We start from the raw sequence: 17,672 nt of genomic DNA, 5'->3' as shown, positions 1-17,672 counted from the left end.
ACATGGGCTCTGATTTTTACTCAACCTCCTGAAGAAAAAGCAGAAACCTACAAAGGCAGTTCTTGACCTTGCACTATTTTCATTTTGACCTATTAAAAGCTTATTGAAATTTGTAGCCCCAAACAATGTTGAACATGTACCGAAGCCTTTTTTACACCAAACAAAAGCATGGTTCAAACAAGTGTCTGGCCACAACTGATCCAAAGTGAAAAAGAAAAAGGAAAGCTCAAGTTGCCAATCAACTACTTGGACTTGGGGTTGGCTGCTATGTAGTCTATTGCAGCACTACAGGAGTCAATTTTATCAGCTTCACTGTCTGGAATTTCAAGCCCAAACTCTTCTTCAAATGCCATCACCATCTCCACAGGATCTAGACTGTCCAACCCAAGGTCTGCCTGAAATTTTGCTGATGGTATTAACTACTTGGACTTGGGGTTGGCTGCTATGTAGTCTATTGCAGCACTACAGGAGTCAATTTTATCAGCTTCACTGTCTGGAATTTCAAGCCCAAACTCTTCTTCAAATGCCATCACCATCTCCACAGTATCTAGACTGTCCAACCCAAGGTCTGCCTGAAATTTTGCTGATGGTGAAACCTGCAAACAATCACACCAAAAATTACATTGCGCCTTTCCAACTACGTAAAGCCCTCTCTATCAAATCAAAGATGATGAAGCATTTTAGACTCAAAAGACACATGGCCACACACTAAGGCAACACTGAACTTGGAGATTGCCACTACAAAAAGCTACCCTGCAACAGAACGGGCATTTTGAACTACCTAAAGCAGCCTCTCTATAACATCAAAGACGATAAAGCATTTTGACTTTCAAGACAAATGGTCATACACTATGAAACACACTGAGCTTGGAGAATGTAATGTCACTACAAAAAACTACCTGCAACAGAACGGGCATGCCTAGAATGTGAGTAGGCAGATACACAGAAGTACAGTCACCAGCTCAGATACCAAGAGGTACTGACCAATAGTTACACTACAACAGCATGCAAACAGGCCTTGACAAAGAAAACAAGGAGCTAGATATGTTGGGTAGCATGGAATCCATATCAAATAGATTTGAAATGTTGGATATGACAAGTATTTTTAGAATATGCAACAGAAATCACATGCACCCATACACCAGGTGAACATCGACACACACTATCTGAATATACGTACTTTGATTAGGTGCAATGCCGAATATTTGGTAACAAGATCATAGTGGAAGGACCAGCCGAGTAGACTGGTACTCACCATCAACATGTGTGTATGCATGGATACATACAGCAAAAGTATGCTAAATGAGATACAGGTGTCTAGGTGGAGTCCTGCTGGAGCCGTTGGACAGATGTTATGTGGGAGAGTGGGGAGGCTCTCGTGGAGGCCAGATCGGGCAGTTGGCGGGCACCATGTTGTCCGATCACTGCCCGGTTCTCCTGACACTAGACCCCCCAGCATCTGCCCTAGACACACGATCCTGTCGGATCCTTGACTCGATCTATAGGAGGGAGGAGGCGACGAGACAGATAGAGCAGCTTTGGACTAGGGAATGGGGCAGGAGGGATCAGATCGCAGAGGAGGTTGCAGAGGCCCTAGCTGAATCAAGCAGAATCTGCCGAGAGGCAGCCATACAGGCCAGGCAGCAGAGCTGGGAAGAGGAGAGAGCACTCCGGCGGGACCTGGCAACCACGCAGAGATTACTACAGGAGGCACCAGGGGATCCCACCCTCCACGCACAGGAGGTGCGAGCGCGAGCAGCCATTGCGGGCCTAGAGGACAGGCACTCAGAGTTCTCTTTCTGCACCTCAACAGCTTTCTGGGTGCGGAAGGGGGATACGATGTGTAGGGAGTTTTTCCAGGTGCACTAGCCTCGCACCTCAGGAGAGCAGATATGCAGCCTCCGAGATCAATATGGGAGGACTCGCTCTAGCCCAGACGAGGTGATGGAGATTGCCAGTGACTACTACGGTCGCCTTTTCCAGCAAGAGACAGCCTCAGCTAGAGGACAGTGATGTAGGCAACAGGTCTAGGATCACATCCCGTCCCTCGTCACAGAGGAGATGGGACGCTCCCTCCTAGCCCCCTTCACAGAGAAGGAACCAGAAGAGGCTTTCCATACACAGGACGGGCAGAAATACCCGGGAGAGGATGGCCTCTCCAAGGCCTTCTTTACTACCTACTGGGAAGTGGTGAAGGACCCCCTATTGGCCTTCCAAGAGATTTTCACTTCATGGCAGATGCCAGGGAGCCCTTCGGCAGGCCTTATCAATCTTCTCCCCAAAGGGGGAGATCGATTGGAGCTTTCCCAGTGGAGACCGATTACCTTATTATCAATGGCCTATAAAGCATTGGCAAAGATGATTGGTAGGCGACTACGCCTTGTGCTACCAGATATCATCCATGACACATAGACAGGCTTTGTCCAGGATAGGAGCATCCTAGACAATGTATTTACCTTCTTTGGGGCAATAGAGTGGGCTCGGCACAGTTGGCAAAGACTAGTCGTACTTCTCTTGGATTTCGAGAAAGCTTATGACAGGGTGGACTGGGATTTCCTAGAGGGCACCATGGCGAGGTTGGGTTTCCCATAGGCTTGGATTCGTGGGGTCTCCACACTTTACAGATCGGCCACCAGCAGGGGTTTCATAGGTGGTAGGCGTAGGGAGGAGTTTCGGCTAGAGAGATCGGTCCGACAGGGCTGCCCCCTAGCCCCGTACCCATAGAAACAGGGAACGCCCGTTCCGGCGCATAGGAACGGATTAACGTGTTCCGGGAGGTACGAGCCCAGGAAATGCTGGCGAAACGTTCCAGCCCGTTCCAGCCCGTTCCATCCCGTTCCCTGGCCGTTCCCTGTTTGGAACGGCCGTTCCAGCCCAACCATGTAATTTTTTATTTTTATTTTTTTAAACTCCTGTTTGACGTTTTGCTCCCACCTGTCGCCCGTCCCCTGCGCCTGCGCCTGCGCCTGTCCCCTGTCGCCTGTCGCATGTCCCCTGCGCCTGTCCCCTACGCCTGCAGCCGCCTGCCCCGCCTACCCCACCTGCTCGTGCTCCTTCGCTTGCTCATGCTCCTCCGCCTGCTCCGTGCACTTGCCCCGCCTACTCCTGCTCCTGCTCCCCCGCCTACTCCTACTCCTCCGCCTGCTCCTGCTCCTCCGCCTGTAGGCTGCTCGGCCTGCCACACCTACCTCGCCAAGGCCGTGGGCGTGCGCCGTGCCTACTTGTGCGAATCTGACTCTCCCACCTGCCTCTGAGTCTCCCGCCTACGTCGCATGCGGCACACGATACACTTTGGACCTTGGTTGAAATTTTTGCAATTTCATTGAACTTTGACGCATGGATGTTGAAATGTTGGCTGCAAATTTCTGTAATTACTAATTTCATTAAAGTTTACAGTTTACTGATTATTTGTCACTTCTATATAGATGGCAGCATTGACATCTATGGGGATCTTCATCATCCTCAGCAGGTACTTCGTCAACAACTGGACGAAGTCGAAGCACTACTTGGTCATGGTGGGATGAGGTAGATGCAAGGGTGCCATTGAGAGGTGGAGGGGCTCGCCCTTGGAAATGCAAACTTTGCCCTTATGCTCGCACTAGTGGGGCTGATAAAGTGAGAGCCCATCTTCTACATGAGGGGAAAGAGGTGCGTTTTTGCACCAATGTATCAATTGAGAAAAGGCAGGAGTTACTTGACCGCATAGCCACTTCTATGGGGAATTCACATGCCAAGAGGACGCCAAATATAGCAGTGGATCCAACAACATGGACTCCAAGGCCAGCAGGGCATGGTGCTTCGTGGCTACGCAGCCTTCTCGTGGGCCATCAATGGCAACAGGTCGTGGTGTTAAACAGAGTTCATTGCACACTTCATGGGAACCAAAGAAAAAAGAGAAAACAGATGCAGCAGTGGCACGCTTTTTTTACCATGACCATATTGCATTCAAATCAGCCAGGTCACCTTATTTTTTAAATATGGTGACAAAGATTGCAGAGTATGGACCCACATATAAGCCCCCTTCATCAGAAACTATCAGGACTACATTGCTTCAAAAGGAGAAAGTAGCCATAGAGATTGCAACAGCAAATATTCGCAATCAATGGGCAAGAAATGGAGTGACATTGATAGCAGATGGATGGAGTGACACACGCCATAGGTCCATACATGGTGGTGTTGCATATTCTCGTGGAGATGTATACTTCATTGGTAGTCATGATGCTTCAGAGACTGGAAAGAATGCAGATGTATTGGCATCCGAGTGGTGCGAGGCAGTGCAAGCTGTTGGGGCAGAAAATGTAGTGCAGTTTGTGGCAGATGGTGAATATACAAATAGGGCAGCAGGAAACATTTTAATGGCAATGTATCCACATATCACCTTTAGTCCATGCATGGCACATTGCTTGAATAACTTGTTGAAGGATATTGGAGACTTGCCATGGATTGCATCTCTTGTTGCGAAAGGCAACAAGATTATCACTTTTATATATAATCATCAGTACTTGCATGCTGAGTTTCGCAAGAGAAGTGACAAAGAACTTCTTAAATACTCGGATACACGATTTGCATATAACTTTCTTATGCTTGGTCGATTGCACTATTGCAAAGGTGCAATTCGAGAGCTATTTGCTAGTGATGAGTATGAAAATTGGACTGGGGCTGCCACTGCTATTGCTGTGTTATGTAATGCATATGTTTCTGATAGAGATTTTTGGGATGAGGTTAATCGCAGCAACCAAATGGTTGATCCTATTATGCACATGTTGAGGATTGCAGATGGCATGGATCCATGCATTGGGAAGATCTATGAAGGTATGGATCGCATGATTGAGAGGTTGGAGAGTTTGGAACCAAATGCAGATAGGTATGAGCAGATCAAGGAGTTATGCATCAGTAGATGGAATGAGTATGACTCTCCTATGCATGCTGCAGCATATGTGCTTGATCCTGAGTTTCAAGGAAAGATGCAAGAAAGAGACCTTGAGGTGGTCAAGGCTTGGAACACATTGCTTGCAAGGCTTTATCCCAGCCGTGAAATGCAACGCAAAATTAAAAATCAGCTCTCTGTATATCGGCAAACATTAGGGATGTTTGGTACAGAGGATGCACTAGAGGACAGGATAAATATTGGGGCTGCTTTATGGTGGGAGGACTACGGGGTAGAAGCTCCAGAGTTGCAGAGTTTGGCTATTCGTATTCTTAGCCAAACAATTAGCCCTTCTTGTTTAGAGCAACTATGGAGCTCATTCAATCACATTCACTCAAAGAAGAGAAATCGTATTGGTACAATGAAGACGAATGACCTAGTTTATGTAAGCTCCAATCTTCGCTTGCTAGCTCGTACATCAGTTGCAAAGGCTGATTCTTTTATATGTTGGGAAAAAGATGACGATGATGATGATGGTGATGATGATAGGCAGGATGTTGTTCAGTAGGATGAGCATTCAGGCACAGTGGAGCCATCTTCCATGAATCAGAGCACTTAGTAGCTAGCCTTTTGGAACTTTAGAGTATTGACTTGGAAATTGGAGCTCTTGTAACTTGGATCTTTACTATTTAGGCTTTAAAGTTTAGTGCATATTTTGTGTTTTTGCAATGCACACTTGTTGCCAATTGGACTTATACAACATTGTTGATTAGAATGTTGAATTATGAATGCGACAATCCATTGCTAGTTACAATGTTTTGAATCTTTATTATTGTTGAAACTTGATTATTATGTCTCTAGAGTCTAATTTCATGAATTATGGTTGATATGATCTCTCTCTCTAGATTCTAAGACAAGTATGGACTCTCTCTCTCTCTCTCTCTCTCTCTCTCTCTCTCTCTCTCTCTCTCTCTCTCTCTCTCTCTCTCTCTCTCTCTCTCTCTCTCTCTCTCTCTCTCTCTCTCTCTCTCTCTCTCTCTCTATATATATATATATATATATATATATATATATATATACCGTTCCCTCCATTCTTGTTCCCTCACTTTGGACGTTCCCCCCGTTCCAGGGGGTCCCATTCCCTTTCCCGTTCCCCGTTCCTGGTAACTATGCCCGTACCTCTTCCTACTCTTTGCAGAGGCGATGTCTCACTTCCTCAAGTCCCGTGTGAGAGGTTTACGCGGCCTCCGACTTCTAGTGAGAGAGAAGACTGAGTTGCTAGACTCAAGGTATACAGACAATACAGCACTCTACATAGAGGACGATGAGTTGATGTTGGAGAGAGTGAGGCTGGCTCTTGAGGTGTTCTGTTCAGCAGCGGGAGCGAAAATCAACTGGCAAAAGTCGGTTGGTTTTCTCACAAACCCGGACTCCAGCACAGAGTGGGGGGTCCACCTTGGATTTAGATGGGTGAGCAGAGGGCAAACCGTCCGGTACCTAGGATTCCAAGTGGGACTCGACATCACTCCCGCCCAACAGTTTCTTCTAGTCCTCGACTCTATTCAGAGAAAGCTGACCTACTGGAGCACGGCTCATCTCTCACTAGCCGGCCGAGCCCTAGTGGTTAACTAGGTCCTCCTAGCAACGGCCTGGTACATCGCCTCGTGTTGGTGTTTCTCCTCGTCTTACGTACTGTAGCTTCGCCGCCTTGTGCGGAACTTCCTTTGGTCCGGGTATGACGGCTCCAGGGATTCCCAAGCCAAGGTGGCGTAGGCAACCATCATACGGCATCGGTCAGAGGGAGGGCTCGGGATCATAGACCCAGAGTTTCAGAGTATGGCCCTCTTGAGCAAGCTAGTTGTACGCGGCCTCACACCGGGAGGGCAGATCTGGAAGGTCTTATTGCATGAGGGTCTTCAAGGTTGTAGACCAAGGCTTGGCGGTGAGTGAAGGCCGTCCCTGAGATAGATCTTCACATCAGCCCAGATCACCCCCCCTCCCCCCAAAATCACTTTTCCTACGCAGCTTACTCCGCGGATTGCAGGGCCTCCGTAAGGCCCTAATCCAGAGCCGCCCAGGCTACCAGGAGGAGATAGACCGTCAGCCGGTGATCTGGAACCCCCAGGTCAAAGATCGGGAAGGGGCACAGATTGGCGAGTGCCCCCACATCTAGTGGGCTGGTTGGGAGGCCGGCCCGGTTCGTACCATCAAGACATGGCGAGAGATGTACAAGATGGCGGATGAGGAGGTGTTGCAACGAGTATCAGGCTGCCAGAGAGGAGTGGAGTTGAGGCGAAGGGAGATAGACGCAGTAATACCTTTGGAGTGGCTTGCTCCCCTGATACGAGTGCCGATAGAGCCCGGGGAGGTATGGGCCGCTAGGTTCTCACCAGCAGGCATCCCCCTACAAGTGGCAGGTAGAGTGGGCGGCGCCCCGCAGCAGACTTTCTTCACTGTTCAGGAGGGGGGGCGTCTGGCCCTTGCCAAAGGGCAGCAAGATGAGGGATTAGTTGCCCTTTTGTGGAGGATGATTCGGGTGGTGGGCCTTCAAGGGAAGACATGGCAACTGGACCCCTATGTTTTCTGGAAGGAGCTCAAGGAGTGGCGCCTTTGGATTTGGGAGGACAGACCACTTGATGAGCTGGAATGGGATCCAAAAGAGTGGCTATGACCGTCCATGGCAGTCGCCAAGAAGCCACCGAGGTTCCTAGAATACACTGCCAAGATTAGCAAACACATATTGATGCAGGAGAACATGGATTGGGCGCCGTCACGTAGCAGGCACTGGGTGGAGCACAGCATCACAAAGCCGTTCCGACAGACCTTTTGGCGCCGCCTATGGGATAGCTGGAGGCCGAGGAGGGTATCGTACTTCTTATGGCTGGTGGCACATGGAGGCTTGGCAGTGGGAAGTTGGCTTGCCTAGATGCAAGAGGGAGGTTATAGGCGCTGCACACAGCAGCCTCTGGAAAACCCAAAGCACTACCTTTGGTCATGTGAGAACGCACAGCTCGTGTGGAGAGGAGCATGCCGCATCCTTCGCCGTATAGCACCTAGCCTTGGATATATCTCATGGGGAGCCTTCTGTTGGCAGGCACTCAGCCAGGGCCAACACCTTCTGTATGAGGCCGGGATGCAAGACACGATATTCATCATCGAGGCAAGGTCATGGGCAATGGTTGGCTTGGAGGCTCTACCCATCCGTCAAGTATTGGAGCCCAAAGTAGACCACTCCGAGGTATGGAAGATCATAGGGAGTCTTACTGGATGGCATATCTGGAAGGCGCGGTGTCAGGAGACTTTCGGTGGAGAGAGACTTTCAACACATGCGACCTTAGTAGAGCTCTAGACCTCCATCATTCACTCCCTCCGCGGCCATTGAAATCAAGTGCAGGGCGAGTCCAGGGCTCGTCAGGAACTCCGTAGTCATTTCATGCATACCTAGGGTGGCTAGGACCTGTTTTTTGTGATGCAGGCAGGCAGCCCCAGATTGCGATATACCCCCCCCCCCTCCATGGCTTCTTACCCCCAACCCCCCCAGACCGCCTTGAGAGGCTTGTATTCATGATGTATTTGTGACTTTGCATCAACTCCAGCTAGTCTATTGAGCATGAGCACTCCATTGTAAACAGATTTTTTTAGTAATATAGTCAACCACATTTTATCGAAAAAAAAAGTATGCTAAATAACAAGTGCAAGTTGGCACACCCCATGTGATTAAACGGAGCTTTGATTAGGTACAAGGACACACATTTGAACATCGAACATTAGTGGAAAAACCAACCATGTAGACTAGTCCTCACCATCAGTCCATGGAACTTGGCACATACTAGTACTTACTGTATCCCAAGGATCAGCATTTATACTATTATTTCACTGCATGGCAAACGAAAATCTATCCCACCACCAGTTATAAAATGAAACATTGAACAATTTGCATGAGAGAGAATTTTTTGACAAAAGGTGAAAATTAGTAAACATAATATACCGTAGCTTTACAGCCATTGCCATTTCCTTCACAAGTTTTGAGATTCCACATAGACGATAATCCAACCTAATACTGAAACTGTTAAGGACATGTATTTTTGAAACCTCACTTAACATGTGGATTAACCTCTAATCACATAGTTAAGTAAATGTTGCACATGTGAGATATAACTAGGGTTAGAATAAATTTACGAGCATGAGACCCGAGAAAATCACAAGATGTCAAAGGCACAAGTTGCTATAAGTTATGCCGCACAAGTACTTGGTGCTATTTGAAGAAATCGATTAGGCACAGAGATCAAGACAGACAGTCATTACGCATAGTGAAAGAGACAGAGTGCGAGTGAGCAGAGTAGAGAGTGAACACATTTTTCGGTACAATGACAAGAGTACCACTTTAGGTTTTAGATAGATATATGTATGAAAGTACAATGTGCTAAGGGTGTATTCACACCCGTGCACATATAAAAGGCGCGATGGCCCTTTATTCCCAACAACCTCCCACCTAAAGGCAATGTGCCTTAAGAGGAAAAAAAAATCAGCTAAGTCTCAATATGTACAAAGCTGAAATAAATATATCTATCCAACTCCCATCATTTGTCGGCAATGAGCAAGCCGCTCTGTTGGAAGACCCTTCGTGAAAAGGTCTGCAGGATTATCATCTGTATGCACTTTGACAAGCTCAATACTCTTGCTGTCAAGTACATCTCTAATGAAGTGATACTTCACCTGTATGTGCTTTGTCTTTGCATGAAAGACACTATTCCGTGCTAGCATGATTGTACTCTAACTATCACAATGGAGAACAGGTAACTCTGTGATGCCAAGCTCTCCCACCAGACGTGAAAGCCATAAAGCCTCCTTGCATGCCTTAGTGGCAACTACATACTCTGCCTCTATAGTAGACAATGCAATACACTTTTGTACCCTAGAGATCCAAGAGACCGCTCCTCCTATGAAAGTAAACACATATCCAGAAGTGAACTTCCTGCAGTCCGCATGACCAGCATAGTCTGTATCCGTAAAGCCAACAACAGATGCCTTTTGCTTTCCAAAGCAGATGCACAACTCATTTGTGCCTTTGAGATATCTCATAATACCTTTCACTGCATCCCAATGCTTCTTGCCAAGGGTTGCCATGTATCTGCTAACCACTCCCACTGTAAAAACAATGTCAAGGCGTGTAGCAACCATAGCATACATCAAACTGCCAACAGCTGAAGCATATGGTATCTTGGCCATTTCAACCTTCTCATCATCAGATGTAGGGCTGTCCTCTGTACTGAGTTTCATATATGGAGGCAATGGAACCCCAATTGTTTTCCCCCCCTCCATATTGAAACGCTGCAAAACTTTGGAGATATACTCCTGCTAAGATAGATAGAGTAAACCTTTAGATCTATCTCTAAGTATTCGCATGCCAAGAATATGATTTGCATCACCCAGATCCTTCATGTCAAAGCTGCCATGAAGACTTTGCTTCAATGAATCCAAAGCATGAGTATCCCTGCCAGCAATCAACATGTCATCAACATACAAAACCAAAATAATCAGGCTGCCATCTGCTGCCTTCTTGGTGTACAAGCAGTGATCCACTTGACTTCTATGAAAGCCTTGGGAATGCATGAATGTATCAAACTTATGATACCATTCTCTTGGTGTTTGTTTCAACCCATACAAGCTCCTTTTGAGTTTACAGACCATTTGTTCTTTCCCTTGTTCAACAAACCCTTCAGGCTGCTGCATATATATGTCTTCATACAGATCACCATGTAAAAACGCAGTCTTTACATCCATCTATATGAGCTCCATATCCTCAACTGCAACCAAGCCCAAAATGGTTCTCAATGTAGTCATCTTGACTACAGGAGAGAAAATCTCATCAAAATCAACTCCATGCTCTTGCTTGTATCCCTTTGCAACCAATCTTGCTTTGTACTTTGGTTAGGAACCAGAAGTGACCTTCATTTTGTAAACCCATTTGCATGGAAGGGTTTTCTGCCCTTTAGGCAACTGCACCAAGTCCCAAGTGCCATTTTTGTCAAGAGATTCCATTTCTGACAGCATGGCTTTATACCATTTCTTGCTGTCCCGTCTGTCCATTGCTTCCTTGAAGCAAGATGGTTCACCACAGTCTATCAACATGACATACTCAGCCACATTAATTGCACTAGGAACAAATCTGTCAGGTTGTCTAGTAGCCCTAGATGATCTCCTAACCCAATGGTCATTGTTTGCTGGCTGTTCCTGCAAACTTCCATTTTCAGCATGCTGTCCTACCATTTCAGCCTGCAAATCAGCATTAACAGCTTGCTGTCCTGGCTATTCCTGCACATGTAATGGCTCATTTTCATGGGCAATAGCTGGCTGATCATTTCCAGCATCATTTCCTGCATTTACAGGTTCATTTACAGCAGGTATTTGCTGCTGTACAGCAGGCACATTTTGTTGTCCAAAAGGTATTTCTTCTCGGAATACAACCCTACGGACCTCCTTAGTCTTTTCGGGTTGTTTGTGCATGCGATCTTCCCAGAAGATAACGTCATTGCCGCGTACTATTTTCCTTTTCTCGGGATCCCACAACTTATACCCATTTCACCCTTGTCACCATATCCTAGGAAAATGCATTTACAAGACTTTCGCTCAAGTTTGCTGCGTTTTTCTTTACGAATTGTGCACAAAAGCCTCGCAGCCAAACACTTTTAGATGAGCATATGAAGGTGGCTTGCCCAACCACGCTTCTTGGGGAACTTCCCCCCCCCCCCCCCCCCAAAAGACCTGTTTGGTGACCGATTAATCAAGTGAACGGCTGTCATAACAGCCTCTACCCAGAAACCATGGGGTAATGCAGCATGAGACAGCATCGTACGGACCTTATCCTGTATGGTCCGATTCATACGCTCTACAACTTCATTTTGGGGTGGTATTCATTAATTAATTAATGCTAGTCTCTAATATCACCACTGACACTTATTGGCAAAACAACTATCCTAGGGTCAAAACTAACGCGAACTGACCACCAAAGCCCAACTAGCATAACTTGTCACAACTTTTGCAATTGACACCCACTGCATCCTTAGGGTCCTTCATCCATTACCATGAAATAATTACCATGTGCATTACATGTGCTAAACAACCTTGCTTATTTGTTTAGTAATTTCATCAAATGTTATTAGCAAGATTAAAGCATCTCAAAATTTCACGTCCTCGTGACCTCAGACCTATTTGCTTGAATTGTATCCATGTTGACGATGCTCTACCTTGCATCAAAAGCGTAGACTACCATTGCAATGCATTTCCCTTCAAGAGAGTGGTTGCCTTTCGAATCTTTGAGAATTCAGTGAAGTCTTTCCCTAAATAGGCTACATCAAATTGCTAAAGGAAAGTCAAAGCTTTCAACCTATCTTGTGCATCACTAAAAATCCTTCATGCCCTTGGAAGCCCACTTAAAATGCACATTTATGCAACTTTCTCAATTGTGCAAATCACCGTATCCTGCTCATAACCATCTTAACATGGGCCAACCCACATGCATTACATTCTTTCCCACTTGAATTCTTGCTTATCCAAATCAATATCTTCTAAGGTCTAAACTCCTCAACACTCTGTATGACTCATTCCAAATGAGGATGGAGTGCAAATGATGATCCATCAAACCCATGTGATCATTGTGCTAAGCCTATCCTAGAATCACATTAACATTGAGAAGGGAAGCCACCTTCAAAGTATCTCCAACATTGTGCAAGGCTAGTTCAAGGTAGAGTTTGGGCTCATCATGAATAGGGCAACATAGCACCTTTCAAAAATTCAAAGCATACATCCTTAAAAATCGAGTGCATCATGGATTCACTTTTGGCAGCCCATACCCTTGTGCACATCTCAAATAAGGACAGTGAGTAATGATCCACCAAACCCAAGTAATCATAGAGCCATGGCTGCCTACAAATCACATAAAACTTTAGAGGGGCTACATTCAAACTATCTCAAACCTCATGTAGAGCTAGTTCAAGTCTAATTGTGGGATGATCACACATAGGGCACAATGAGATACCTTCAAAAATTATGGGCATATATGCTTGAGACTAGAGCATATTATGGATTCACAATTACCCAACCCATAACCTTGTACATACACATCCATATTACTTATGAAACATATAGTACAAGCATATACTATTTTCGCCTTGGAATCATCTTTCTTTGAGTTTTACATTTAGAAGACTAGTGCCTCACACTTTTGGACCCACCAACGCCATAGTGACTGTCAATAAGAGGATGATGAGGATTTTAAGAGATCGAGATATGCTTTGTAAAAATTTTAAGTTGCATTCAAGAACAAGAAGGAAAACAAATGCATCATCAAATAGAACAATCAAAAGATTCATTTGAAATTTCCCACCAATCATTCGACTAGCAATGGTGCAAAAAACCACGATTATTTGAAGGAGTGGCATGTGTTGTTAGAGAGGGACGACGATTTATTAGCCCCGTTACCCTCTATTAATGCCAAGAAACCTATGTTTCAACATATGAGACTCACTGCTTCATGTGCATCATTAGTACCAATGTTGTACTTAAAGTTTAACAAACTAATATGATGTTCCATAGACCAATCATGACATTCATTTCTCCATGGCTCTCTATTATCATATAGACAACCTAATTGTGATGTTTCATGGACTACTCATGACATTCATTCTTTCATGGATCCCTATCAATAATATGGCAACTTGCATCGATAGGTTCTCAATTATCTCACTTTTCCCTATGGAAGGTGCAAAGGCCAAGATACAAAATGTTATTATGATACATCACAAAACTAAATCTACCTCGATGGTGAGAACCTATGGCTACAATAAAGAGTCACTAAGCCACCACAAATGGCCTAGAGAATACTTTCACATTCTTATGATATGATAGGACATTATACATTGAGCAGCAAAATAAGATGAGAAAGTAGAGAGATGAATGCTGAAATACCACAAAACAAAGAATCTACGAGCTCAAATTATCTCATGGTTGTCTAAAAGCATTATTGCCAATCAAAAGCTTCCAAAAGAGGCCAACACAATATGGAAGCATACGCGTACCTGTACAAAGGTAGCGTGCTTCTAACCGTTGGATTGTGGCTTTGCATCCCCTAAGCAAGTTGGAATTCTTGATTAAGTCATTAAGAGACATAATGCGTGTTCCCTTGTTGGAGATCCTATTGTTAGCAGAGTATTTGTCAGCTCATATGTGAGTCTGAGCTTGATCTGGGCTGGGCATTTTTATTAGGTATTTTAGGTATTTTTCTGGTGTGGCATTTTATGCCAGTGGAGCATTTTATGCACCACTCGGCCAGCATTAATGCTGTCCGACCAGCATTATTGCTCCCCACTTTTTCAGTCTATATATACTCAGTGGCTCCTCCTCAATCATTATCATCATCTTCACCATCTGCAGACTCTGTGGAGAGAGGAGCCAGTGCCAGTGCCCATGCAGCCAGTGACTCACTATTGTATGCGACTGTCTCGTGTTCAGATATATGGATTCCATTTCCCGTGCATACATCTGAGTTCTCATCTGTATCGTGTTCTTTTCTTTTCTCTTTTTGTCTTGTGTTTCAGCAGTTTATTTCAGCACATGTTTATGCTTCCACCGCTGCTCCACTTCTGACATGGTATCAGTTTTCAAGATTTGTGTTTCTGCTGTGTTTTCTTGCTGATTTCAGGACTGTTTTGTACCCCTGCTGATCAGACGACTGCTGTTGCAGCCAGGCGACCTGTTTTGGGGCTGTTTTCAGCCTGCGTTTTTTGACTGATTTTTTGACTTTCTGCAGCAGATTTTGTCTTCTATTGATCAGATTTTGGGTTATATTGCATGTGAACTCTCATTTTCTGTAGTCTGTGCTTGTGTTTTGGCTGTGTTTCCTCTCTCAATTCCATCTCTTCTCTACTTCTCTTCTTATCCTCTCCATATGGCTCCTCCGTGCACTTCCACTGATGATAAGTTACATGGACCTGATTATCTCACATGAAGTGCTGTCATGAAAGCTTGGTTTGTGCAGAAGCGATTATGGTACATCGTCTGTGGAGCTACTCCTCGTCCTCTCCGTTCTTTTCCTCTTCCTGAAGACTTTGATGAGGACAATCATGAGGAAGCGGTGCTCACATGGGACTCGGATGATGCCTGTGCTTACTCGGCGTTGCTTCGGTGTATTTCTAAAGCGGTCTTACCGGCGGTTACCTCCTGTAGGACATCTCCTGAAGTATGGCAGAAGTTGCAGCAGATGTACGAGGCACCTTCCACCATGCGGGCCGTCACACTTTATGGCCAGCTCCAGCAGATGAAGTTTGAGCCGAAAGATACTATTCAGTCCTTTCTTCTTCGTGTTACGCAAGTACAGGACCAGCTTCGGCACATGCAATCTGCTCTTCCCGAGGTGCATCTTGTCGGGACGGTTCTCTACAAGCTCCCCCCGGAGTTTGATGGAGTGGCCAATGCTTTGTGGGCGCAGACATCATCGACTCCTGTTAGTTTTACACATATGACCTCGATGCTTCTTGAGCATGAGGCATCCTTGAGATTACAGGGGCGGCTTCCGGCACATTATGGAGGTGAGGCTTATGTAGCTTCAGAGAGGGGTAACGGGAAGAAAAAGTCGAAGGCCCAGTGTTACCACTGTGGCAAGAAGGGACATTTGCGGAAGGACTGCAAAAAGTTAGCGGCTTCCAGGAAGAAGGAGCAGAAGACGAAGCAGGATGCTGACTCTACCGACGAGTCCTCTCCTTCATCAGACTCTGACTCCGATCCTCCGACCAAGGTGAAGTCCAAGGCACGGAAGGGATCGTCTTCTTCGGATCGCGGGAAGGGCTTGGTGGCCCCTTCCTCGGCTGCTTTCTAGTGGTGGTGATGAGGTCATCCCTCACGACTCTCTTGTGCCAGAGAGGGAGTGAGCGGGTGTTGAGATGGGGCAGCCGCGCCTCATCTATACTTTTATACCGGTGCACAGGTTCCAGAGAGGGACGTCCCTGACGCATCGACTTCAGTCTGGCGGAATCAAATCCTGGAGCTGGGATTGACATCCAGGTTCATGATAAGCTGGTTATCTGACAGAGAGCGGGAGGCTTTCGTCTAGAGCTCACATGAGGGGACACTTTGGCGGTCTGGCCAAAGGCAGGGACTCCATGGTCACCTATGTTCAGAGGCAATTTCGACAGGATAGTCTTGTATGCTACTGCGAGACATTGGTGATGGACACAGAGACATGCTATGATCTTCTCTATTTTCAGGTATTTGGTACGATCGACGTCGACATCAGGTTCTCTCCGAGGCACCTTGGTGGTGGCTTGATCACCCACTGCTTGGGTATCCATGGTTCTACTTGGTGGTTCTACGTTGTATAGTTTCTGATCCCTTTTCATTGTACTATTGTATTGTATCAGATCACCCATGATCTGAGAGAGGGTGTTAGCAGAGTATTTGTCAATTCATATGTGAGTCTGAGCTTGATCTGGGCTGGGCATTTTTATTAGGTATTTTAGGTATTTTTCTGGTGTGGCATTTTATGCCAGTGGAGCATTTTATGCACCACTCGACCAGCATTAATGCTGTCCGACCAGCATTATTGCTCCCCACTTTTTCAGTCTATATATACTCAGTGGCTCCTCCTCAGTCATTATCATCATCTTCACCATCTGCAAACTCTGTGGAGAGAGGAGCCAGTGCCAGTGCCCACGCAGCCAGTGACTCACTATTCTATGCGACTGTCTCGTGTTCAGATATATGGATTCCATTTCCCGTGCATACATATGAGTTCTCATCTGTATCGTGTTCTTTTCTTTTCTCTTTTTGTCTTGTGTTTCAGCAGTTTATTTCAGCACATGTTTATGCTTCCACCACTGCTCCACTTCTGACACCTACTTCTCCCACAATCTCTCTTTTGGGGTTTTCTCAACTCCTCGCTAAGCTCGACATACTAGAAAATCGCTTAAAGATCTTGATATCCAAGTATATTTTTTTTGGTACATAGGTTTAAGACAATATATACAGTGTATTAACAACCTCTTTGCCTGTCTTCAGAGAGTAGTACAGCCATGATCTCAAGAACTGTTCCATGAAGAAATTGCATGCAGAAGCCCTGTGTAGCCTGGCTACATGTGCATGTGATCTAAGCGCAGTAGCAGGCAAATGTCGTTCAGCTACAGCATCCGTCATAGGCCAAAAAGTGAAAAACCTCTCTCGCAAAGTTGATAGTAACATGGGTAATGGTACAGAATCAATATTTTACGACGCAACCACAAAATAATCTCTCTCTCTCTCTCTCTCTCTCTCTCTCTCTCTCTCAGACAGAGAGGAAGCCCTAGAAAGTGTACTACGGAGGTTTCGATGTGACCTTGGATGGGTCGATCTTCTGGAACTGCTTCGCGACCTTAAGGACGCGATCTGTGACCTCGCCCTTGTTAAGAAAGGAGCTTCTGGCTTCTGTGGAGAACAGGAAGGCGTAGAGACTGTGGTTGCCATGGGTAAGGTGGTCATGCCGCAACACAGGAACCCTGAAACGGAGAAGCTTCGTACGCACGGCTTGCATTTTCGCTGAACACCTCAATGGCAGCGAAGAAGCCCTAAGATAAAACCTTAGGAGCTGTTCTCGTGAGGTGGTTTACAGAAAACAGTTCAGTTTTCAAGTGTTTTTTTGGTGGAAATTGAATACCACCGTAGTTCACATCGGGTGGTTTTTAGTTTTCAAAACAAAACTGGTTACACGTTCAGCTTAAGATCATAATTTTTTTATCTTTTTTTCTTCAACCTTTCTTTCGTTTTTGTCATATCATTA

The 17,672-nt window shown here is 45.8% G+C and overlaps 1 protein-coding gene across 1 annotated transcript; it reads right to left on the bottom strand.

Moving 5' to 3' along the window:
- Nucleotides 1–207: 207 nt before the first annotated feature.
- Nucleotides 208–17,522, bottom strand: LOC148031690 (acyl carrier protein 2, mitochondrial-like). The gene is made up of 2 exons (XM_087685261.1): nt 17,232–17,522; nt 208–596 (listed from the first exon to the last, which is right to left on the bottom strand). The coding sequence occupies exons 1-2, from the start codon at nt 17,424–17,426 to the stop codon at nt 420–422; spliced, it is 372 nt and encodes a 123-aa protein (XP_087541387.1). The 5' UTR covers nt 17,427–17,522; the 3' UTR covers nt 208–419.
- Nucleotides 17,523–17,672: the final 150 nt, after the last annotated feature.

The sequence above is a fragment of the Lygodium microphyllum genome, chromosome 9 (assembly GCF_053477565.2).
Source record: "Lygodium microphyllum isolate KBCC chromosome 9, Lygodium_microphyllum_v1.1.10, whole genome shotgun sequence".
NCBI lineage: Eukaryota > Viridiplantae > Streptophyta > Polypodiopsida > Schizaeales > Lygodiaceae > Lygodium > Lygodium microphyllum.
This window is presented reverse-complemented; position numbering and strand designations above follow the sequence as displayed.